Source organism: Cystoisospora suis (genome assembly GCF_002600585.1).
Source record: "Cystoisospora suis strain Wien I chromosome Unknown contig_4954, whole genome shotgun sequence".
NCBI classification, from domain to species: Eukaryota; Apicomplexa; class Conoidasida; order Eucoccidiorida; family Sarcocystidae; genus Cystoisospora; species Cystoisospora suis.
In genome coordinates this window covers 1-10,276 of record NW_027157746.1, presented here as the reverse complement: position 1 = coordinate 10,276, position 10,276 = coordinate 1, and the positions used below count along the sequence as shown (strand labels likewise).

At 43.5% G+C, this 10,276-nt stretch overlaps 1 protein-coding gene across 1 annotated transcript; it reads right to left on the bottom strand.

The window, feature by feature from the left end:
• Positions 1–631: 631 nt before the first annotated feature.
• CSUI_008709 (coatomer subunit beta -2-like) lies at positions 632–9,947 on the bottom strand (the record flags this gene model as incomplete). Its single annotated transcript, XM_068068834.1, has 10 exons — positions 8,840–9,947; positions 8,037–8,118; positions 7,244–7,331; positions 6,325–6,593; positions 5,437–5,596; positions 4,893–4,981; positions 3,766–3,992; positions 3,183–3,375; positions 1,625–1,876; positions 632–778 (listed from the first exon to the last, which is right to left on the bottom strand). The coding sequence occupies exons 1-10, from the start codon at positions 9,091–9,093 to the stop codon at positions 632–634; spliced, it is 1,761 nt and encodes a 586-aa protein (XP_067919190.1). The 5' UTR covers positions 9,094–9,947.
• Between the last annotated feature and the right edge of the window lie 329 nt (positions 9,948–10,276).

Sequence of the window (10,276 nt, the reverse complement as noted above, 5' to 3'; positions counted from 1 at the left end):
CGGCGCCCAAATCGGAAGCAGAACCCCACATTTCCCCCCTTGTAAAAAGAAGAAGCAAGGCAACGAAGAAGAGACAGAAGAATCAATCTACCTTTCTCCATGTATGCACGAGTATCCCTGTAGATACACCTATGTATGTCGGTATATGTACATATAAGGATACGTATGTATATGTATGTATAGCTACCTGTCTATGAAGATGTGGATCGATGTATATACACCTACCTAAGGACGCAGGTGCATCTGTATCTAAATAGGCCGACAATTCCGACAATATACATTCTCAGCTCTAGAAACTGAACCTTTTANNATTTCGTGAAAAGTCTCTGGCTAGCTATCCATGTGACAATAAATATACTTACGGCTCACTCTATGATCTTCGCTATGGGTTGTCTATCTATTCTAGGTGGATTGGCTAGGGCGCATCGTATGATGACAGGAAGATTAGAAGTAGATCATAAAGACATAGGAGCTATGTACCCCCTCGTTACTGGAGCTATATTCAGTGTGTGGGTATTCTAATGTCGTATGTCCCCGATGCATGTGTGTATATGCATGTGGCGGTGAGAGTAGCTGTATGAATATAGATGTATGTATGGACGTTTGTACATGCGTGTATGTATGTCTATGTCTATCTCTGTATGTCTATGCCTCTGTCTCTGGACGTTGCATCATACCCTTTGGAGAAGAGGAACTTGGCTATGCCGTCGTGTAGCTCTGGAGGTATAAGAGGAAGATACTCCTGCGCTCCTTCATAATCCTTATTAGCTATCGCCACCTAACATAGGGGAAAGAAGAAGAATGATATTAAGAACAACGATGAAAAAGAGGAAAAAGACACTTCAATTCCGAAAGGAGAAAGAAGAGTTGAGAGACAGATGTCTCCCTGTCTCTGCCTCTCTCTCTGTTGAATTTTCAGGGGCAACAACGGAAGGAGGAGGATGGCTGAGCCAAGACGCTATCGATCGTTCTTTTTCTCTTTCCCTTCTTTCAGATTCCCCTCTCCCCTTATGCTGAAGGGAAGAAATGAAAAGAAAGAAAAGAAAATCGACTCGTAGAAAAGGGCAATAGAAATCTAGTCCATACAAATAGAGACACGGAGAGAGACGTCAGTCGCATGTCTCTACGGGCAAGCTGATAAGAATTATGGCAACAGTCTCTCTCTCTCTTTCTATGCTTACAGAACTGCACCTACCTAAGGAGATATGCATATCTCCCTAGCCTACTATCGTGAACCATATTTCTGTAGATCGTGAAAAGTCGACCTATCTGCAATCTATCTTTGATCTCTCTATGCGACGGCATCCTTCGTCTTTGTCTTCATCTTCGCATACCTCATTCATCCTCTTCATCTTATAGGCACGAGAAGAGATAGCAATGAACCTCGGTTAGAATACACACCTTACAGAAGTCTTTCTATGTCTACATCTCTTCGTCGTTTCACTCTATTCTCTCTCACTCACTCTCTCTCTCCCTGTCATCTTCCTTCTTTTGCTCCTTCTATCTATCTATCCATCTTTAATCTATCTATCTACCTATCTGTATGTAATCTATCTAACTCTTTCTTTCTTCCTTCTTTGATCCGTTTACATTGTCCTTTCTTCTTTCTTTTCTCCTTTCGTACCTTATAGTCGATGAAGGCAGCATAGAGGGTGCATGCACTTAGGCCTAGATCACGGTCGATAAGATACAGTCGATTCTGTTCAGCTACATAGCCAAGGAGAAAAGAATTGCATGCACGGCCTCCTCCTCCTCCTGCATGCATATGATGAATCACCTCGACCTTCCCTCCACACCAGGACTTGATCCTTCCCTGGCCTGTCGTGTAAAGCAGCGCTTCGCTTATCCACAAAGCATTCACAGCGACTTCAGATATCTACGGCAGACAAAAGAAAGACAGGAAGAATGAAAAGAGAGAAAAAGTTTCTCCATCTGAAACAGTAAAGAAGTCGTACATACTACACACACTCGATTCTAGTCTCCTACGGGTGTATATATATGTAGAGAGAAAGATCGAGGGAGAATATATCCCTAGGTATGTAGCTGGTCCCTTGTGTATGTATAGATGGTAGAAGAAGAGAGAAGAGAGAGAGGGAGAAGATACTGATAGACTAGGACTCACAATAATAAGGAACCACGGCTGTTCATACAGTCGTCTCTCTCTCTATATATAGATATAGATAGATATATATAGATATATAGATACAGATGTATAGATGAACAGACATGCAGAAGGGGAGATACCTATGTTAAAGTAGAGAGAGCCATATACACGCGATATCTGTCTTTCTAACTATCTTTGATCTATCTATCTATCTACCTTTAATCTATCTATCTTTAGTGTCTCTATGGTTGACCCATCTGCTTGTCTTTTCATCATGAATGGATCGAGCAGAAGCTTGAGAGCTGGCGATGAAAACTGGGGCGATAGACACGTCTCCCTCTCTTCTCCTTTCTCTTCTTTCTTTTTCTCCTAGTCTCTTTTCTCTTCATTCACTCGCATTTGCTGCACCTCCACCTCTCTGTCACACTCTCCCTAACTCTCTCATCCGGACATAGAGTTCTATACATATACATGCACATATGTGTGTGTATGGATGATAGACGGACAGATGAGACAGATAAGATAGACAGATAGATGAAGAATAGATCGGTCGATTGAGTAGAGGGATAGATTCAAGACAAATAGATACAGAAGTAATGCAAGAATACAGATAAATCTAACAGCGTCTCTATGTATAGAAAGAAGAAGAAGATTCGCTTTGCAGTAAAGACAGCCTCGCCACAGCTGGTCTAAACTTAGACAAAGATGAACAAGAAGAAGAACAGAAAGAGACGCAAAGAAGAAAAAGAGAAGAACGAAAGAAAAGAAAGAGACAGAAGGGAAAAAGAACACGACAGATCGAGTCATAGAAAGGAGGAGAAGAAGAAGACGACCGATGAATGAAAACACTCCCCAACTACACCAATTAAATACATACAAAAATCACAAATGTCTTTCTTTCTTTCTCTTTCTTCATTTCTTTCTTTCTTTCTTTCTCTTTCTTTCTTTCTTTCTTTCCTTCTTCTATCATTCTTTCTTTCTTTCTTTTCTTTCTTTCTGTGTATTTGTGTGCTTGTCGTCTCCGGTGACTGTAGTGATAGTAGTAGTAGTAGTAGAATGAGAGAAAGAGAAGACGTACCTGGTCGACAAGATCGAAAGCTATTTCGATCCCTCCTTCTTCTTCTTTCGCTTGAGTTGTGTTGGCCGCCATGACTGCGTACTTATCATGATGGAGAATATAAATCTTATCAGACGTGAGTAGAGAAACAAAATTGCCTGACGAACTCCAATAGATCTGCTGCACCCCCACTACATCAATACGACGAACTAATCTACACACCACATACCCCACACAAAGACAGATACAAACATGAGATAGAGAGATAGATAGGAGAGAGACACATACATAGATACAGAGACAGATGGATAATAATCTATCTCCTCCCGTCATGTGTCTCGTCACACACATATCGGCTTATATTCGGAGAACCCCCCACGACCCATCCGTAGAGAGGAGTCATTCACCAGACAGTCCTTTCTCTTCCTCCTTCCCTCCTTCCTGTCTATCCCGACCGGAGGAGGGACTTTAACCCATCCCCGAGAGAGCTCCTTCTACCTCTGTATCCTGACTGTGGGTTCTCTCGTTCTTCCCCTGTATCTCTCTGTACCTCTCTGTGGAGATTGAAGCCTTCTCTTGTGTGTGGGTGAATTCTTCTTCATACCTGCAGGCTTCCCAGTCATAGAAGCAGACAAAAGAGTCATCCGAGGCCTTCAGAGCTAGGAGAGCTCCGCCATAGATATTCTCGACAGGAAAGGGGGGCGTGAAGTTGAAGGTCTCGACGAAGTTCGTATGGAGGCGAATTCTCCCCGTCTCTTCTTTGATAGCGAAGTGACCTTCTGACGACCACACAAAGTCCACACACTTGCCGAACTTCTTGTTGCGCAATGCCTGAAAAGGAAGAAAGAAAGAAAGATAGGAGATAAGGGAAAAGATGAAGGGGAAGAGAAGATCAACAGGGGAGAAAGAAAGATAAACACACCGACAGAAAGGCAACGAGAAGAAAGAGATAAAGAAAGAAAGAAAGACGTATGAGAATGGATGTGTATGGGGAGATGCAGGAGTAGAGGCTTCTCCATGAAGCCATTTGACCTCTCTTCGTGCCACTCATTCTTCGTAGATCCGAACACGAAAGAGAATTTGCCCTTCTCAGAGAGCTTGGGGAAGGATAGCTTACACATGGAAAGAGATCTAGATCTATGACCAGAGAGCTATCGCCATGAATACAGAGATATGGGCTTGCTTCTTCAGAGTAAATCGGCGATAGAGTAAATCTCTAGAGTCTACCCATACATGCAAAACAGAGATACATACCATTCTCTCCTTGCAACTATAGAGTAGCTATCCCTACATCTCTCCAATTATCTAGCCATGTGTATAGAGGTGCGCACGCGAACGGATCTTATGTAGAGGGAGAGACATACGGAATGCTCCGACGTGTTTGAAGAAAGTGGCCTGCAGGTGTCTGGATAGACACGCAAGTCGAGAGAAACGAAGAGACAGAGAGAGAAAGAGACCGAGAAATAACCTTCAGCTAAAGTTATTTATCTACATAAACAGGATAGATATGAAAGAAGCTGTACATACACCACCGTAATGAGACTATGCAAGCCCAGTCCCTACGTACACGCGCTCTGCCACCAACACTTGTCTATCTCTCACGCTCTCTCTTCCTTTTCCTTCTCTTCTTGCTTTCTCTTCCTCTTCTTCTCTTTCTCCTCTTCATCTACTCTTCAGTCTCAGACTTCCGGTAGGGGGTTTATTTGGTCTGTGGTGGTTCGTGTGGTTTACCTGCGCTGTATAGATGACGTATTCTCCATCTCCACACACAGCGATGAACCTCCCGTTCGGATGATGTGAAATACTCTGAGGAAAAATCTCTACGGAAAGAAAGACAGAAAGACAGAAGAAAGAAAGAAAGAAAGCTCAGTCTGCTTGTCGTTTCAAGAGCAAAGGACTCTCACGGGTCGACAAGGCGAGAAGAGAAAGTTATCTAGTCCCTCGTGAGCACATACGATACACACATAGAGAGAGAGCGAGAGAGAGAATTTCCTATCTATCACCTCTCTCTCCATCGATAGAGTCATCTACGTACCAGTCTACATGACCGATGGATAGAAAGACAGATAGATACAGTCGCGATAAACAGGTAGATAATACATAGACTGAAGATAGATAGATAGATGGGTTAGCGATAGATAGAAATATTAAAGACAGACAGATAGATTGAAGATAGAGTGAAGATAGATAGGCTGAAGATAGATAGATTGATTAAAAATAGACAGATAGACGGATAGACAGTTGAGCGATAGGTAGATGTTGATCGGTTGCTTACCACAATGTCCTAGGTCTTTATATGCGACGGGTAGTCTTTCTCCGTCTCGATAGCTTTCTTCTTCCTCTAATAGACGTAGGTTCACCTGGAGAATCTCAAAGCCTCTCGCCACTACAGCCTTGCCACTATGAAGCGAAGCCACAGGCTGCTCCTTACCCATCTGCATTCAAAGAGAGAAAGAAAAAGAGAGAGAGAGAAAAGTCTAGTAGAGCAATGTCTTTGAAAGACTAAGACATTCTCAGACCGAGGGATGGACAAAGAGAGGATGAAGAGAACGAGAAGACCCTCGAGCTCCTGTGGCAAGAAGGAGAGAAAGAGGTAGCATCTCTCATAGTATCTCTGCAGGTGGAAAGTATCGTGGGATACGCCGCGATATAGATTTGAATAAGTACGCATAGGTAGAGAGATTAAGAATAGATCAAAGATAGACAGATAGATTCATGAAAAGAGCTAGTTGGGACATATATGTGTATCTGCTGGAATATCTTCATATGAACACATCGCGAGAGTGAAAAAGGAAAGAAGATCGCAGTCAGGGGGTACTGGTGTGAAGTTGTTGTCGGCTTATATACGAAATCCACATACACAGAGAAGTCTAGATATACAAGAATCACTATCCATTCAGACTGTATGTATACACATGTGTAGGCATCAGCTACGAGAAAGAGAATAGGGTGAAGTGGAAGCAAGCCGTGTGTAAATAACTTTCTATAGAGAGAGAAAAGCAGGAAGAAAGAGAAATAGACAGACTGACAGTATCGCTCTAGATTCCAAGAAAGCCTTATAGAGTTGCAGATATCTGTCCATGAGGAAGAAAGACTCCTCTCTCTCTCTCTTCTTCTTCTTCTTCTTATCGTCGTAAGGGAGAGAAGATGAGAGGCCTCCTACCTTGAGAACAAGAGTCCCACTGTCACTTCCGATAGCTAGGACCAACCCTCCTAATCCACCACCGCCTCCTGAAGAGACACTACTGCTACCCGTTATACCACCCCCCCCTCCTGAAGATGATAGACAGCCCACTCCCCCCGCTGACGTCGATGCTGAGCAGGCTGAAGTATCGAGAAGAGATAGAGACCATATTCGGTCGATGTTCAAATCGATTGCCGTCTCCTTCTTATAGGTCAGCCCATGCCAAACGAACAGCTGAGTATCTTCGCCTGGGGAGAAAAAGAAGAAAAGAAAAGAGGGAGGAAAATTTCACGAAGAATGAGGAGGAGAGACAACCGAGGAGGGCAGGAAACAAAGAAAGGAGAAAGAAAGAAGGGCGTTGGGCTAAGGCTCGATTGTGTACAGTGGAAGTATTATAAACTGAGGAGACGTTACATAAGAGATAGATAGATTCAGAGATAGAGAAGCTGCGTGTACATACATGTAGACGTACATTCCCACGTGTCTTTGAAAGAATTTCTCGTACGGGCATGCGCAAACGTGTGAAGGCTATCCTCCTCCTTCCAACACAAGAGATGACCTAGAGTCAGAATCCACCATCCAGACGTCGATGTAGACATGTAGACATACGGAATAACTAGCTAACGTTCTAGCCCTTAGCCAACCCCACCCCTCTCCCCCTTTTCCTCATGCTACGGCACCTCTTTACTATCACGAGTATTCCTCTCCTTTCCTGTCTTTGCCAAGTCTCTGGTATCACCCTCCGACCACCTGTCTACATAATACATAGACACATAGCTAGCTACGTGAGTAGCGAGCGCTTGTCACCCCTGCCAAGTATCTCCTACGAATGTGTAGTGTACCAATCTATGTATGTGTGTATTAATCTGTTTAGATAGTCTTTGCAATGGAGACTCACCAGCAGAGAAGAGTAGAGGAAGCATGTGCTGCCCCGCAAGAGACGTGAAGAGAACCGCGCAGACATTCTTCGTATGCCCCGTCAAAACCTAGGAGGAATCAAAAGAAGCAGAAGCAAAGACAGAGAGAGAGAGACTGATTCGAGGGGTAAGGAGATAGACAGATTAAAGATGGATAGATAGATACAGACAGGCAAATGGATAGATAGATAGATAGATAGACAGTGAAAGAGAAGAAAGTGACCGAAGCAATCCGTAAAAAAGGAGCTATGGATACGCTGATAGACAAGACAGAGGGATATACACGCACGATACCATTCAGATATAGAAAGAGTTTACGATCATATCTCTCTTATTCTCTTCGCCTAAGACAGGATAGATACATATTCATCTATACCAACACATACATACATGCACGCAGACATAGACGCAAAGCTCCTCCATTATATGTGTATACACCTATCCCGATATACATAGATATATATATATATATAGCCACTATGATAGAGATAAGAAATACTTTGTTCAAGTAACTAGACACCCTATGGACGAAGCTGCTGGTAAGTCGCTACTCCAAGACTATGTATGACCCGCACCTCCTATACACCTTCCATATCAACCGAACGTACATACACATACATTTATATATATACACATATGTGCATGTATAGAAGAACCCATATGTTATATATATATATGACATATGAATGCATAAAGATAGATAGATAGATAGGAAGACGTCTGGACTTCTTGTGAGAGTGTCGTACAGTGAGGAGTGTAGAAGGGGGTAGTTACCTGGATGCACTGCTTTGTCTGGTAATCCCACACACGCACCGTACAGTCGTCGCTCCCGGAGACTAGATAAGGCCTCTCACCGCTACGAAAAGAAAAGAAGGAGAAAGAGAGAAAGCAAAGGATAGATGAGAAAGTAGAAAGTTGAGAGAATGGAAAAAAGTGAGAGAGAAAAGGTCACTACCTCTCTTGACGAAAAGAAGAGAAATTTGAGAAGGCCTGAATGAAAGAAGGAGTTAACAAGTGTGAGATAGAATGCAAATTCATACGAAAATAGACAGAGAGATGAGAAACGGCTTCGAGGTAGATAAAGAATAGATGGAGAGATAGATACACACAAACGAAGACAAGGAGTCTCCGGTAGATCGCCTTCCTTTCCCCTCCGTGATGAAAGAGAAGACACACACGAGGTGTACATACACCTGGAGAAATGAGATGAACAACCTGTTAAATGAGAGAGAGAAAAGACATCATAGTAGGTCAATAGGCAGTTCAAGACTTCTTCTCCTATCACTACTCTCACACCCGTCTCCCTTCTCAGCCTACATCTCATCTCTCTCTACACATCCATTTGTCGATCTATCTCTTCATCTTTCTCACTCTCCCTCGCTCTCCCCCCGTCCTTGCTGAGACGTAGTCTTTACACATGAACCTACTCCTCCGTCTCTATACAGATCAAGGCTGCCTCCTCATGAGCTATTTCTCAACTCCGCTAAAGAGATAGACACGAGAAACGAAGCAAGAAAAGACCGAGAGAAAGAAAACATAGAAGAACTAGGAAAGAGAAAGAAAGAGGAAGGCCTTACTTTTTGGAGTATTCGATACAGTTCACACCTCTCTCATGCCCCACAAGAGTGAAATGTGGAGACGTCACGAGACTCCCTGCACCCCCCCCCTGTTGAGAAGAAGAAGAAGAGGCCTGCTGTGCAGCCCCCCCCCCTGCTGAAGAAGAGGAAGAAGACTGCGGCTGCGTGAGAATACTACTCCAGACTTTGATCGTTCGATCGAGAGAGCACGAGGCAAAGAGATTGGAATCTCTAGGGTGCCACTGGGTCTGCATGACGTAGTGGGTGTGCTGCTCGTACGTACAGACCTTAAACCAACTCTTCTCGTAGCTCCACAGTTTTATCTACACAGAGGAGAACAGAAACGGCCACAGCGAAGATGAGGGGGAAGAAAGATAGAGGAAAAGGAGAAGAATACGAGTGTTAGGGAGGGCATGAGAATCGCTTGAAAGGAGAAGGAAAAGGGGGAGAGGGAAGTGGATACGGGCAGCAGACACGAGGGATGCTGTGTATATACATACAGATAGATATACATTATAATAGATAGATAGATAGATAGACTATGTATCTATGTATGTAGTGGTGTAGTCGAAATGAATGAGACAATACAGTGTATACAGGAGACTCCATAGATGGATAAAGCAGATAGACTCGATAGTAGAGAAGCAAAGAAATCTATCTCTTCATCTTTACATATACCATGGAGAACTCGAGGCATATCGATTCTCCTCGCTGCGAGAAGGAGAATGCAACTGCTAAACATAAAGAAGAAAACGAAGGAGAGAAAGAACAGAAAGGCTGACGGAGATACACACAACGACGAGAAAAGCAAAGAAAGAAGACACGAGGAGGTGAAGGTCCTAAAGACTCTTCAACCTAGAAGGCCACTCACTACCTATGGTGCGCATGAAATGTATTTCTATCTCGAGTCAAATCTCCCAGTCCATCTTCTTTATCGACCTCTCTGTGTCTCTCCATCTCCGACGTGCAACTGTTTCTTTTCATTCTTTCTAGGTCTTTCCTCTTTACCGCCACCCTTCTTCCACATATCTAGCGGTAGGAAGAACAAGAGAAGATATATATATATCTCTACACATATATATCTATCTATCACCCCAGTCAGTAGGAGTAGTAGTGGCGATGGTAATAGGCCCTCTCCCCCCTCCTCCCGCCGCAGCAAGTCATTAGTGTGGAGAAAAGAGAAGAGAGAAATCTTCTCTCATGCCTTCATACAGATACTCCTCCTACTACTCCTACTACGCATACACTACGACAACCCCTAGCGCCATGTGGCTCGAGCAGACCGCATGCCTATGGAAAGGCTCCACTGTGAGTGAGTGACGTCTCCCTCTAGCTCTTTCAGATGGAGAATGCAATGAGAGATAGATCGGTCATACAGCCTCTAAAGGCATGAAGAGAAAAGAAGATGAAAAGAAGCAGAAACACCCCCCCACAAAG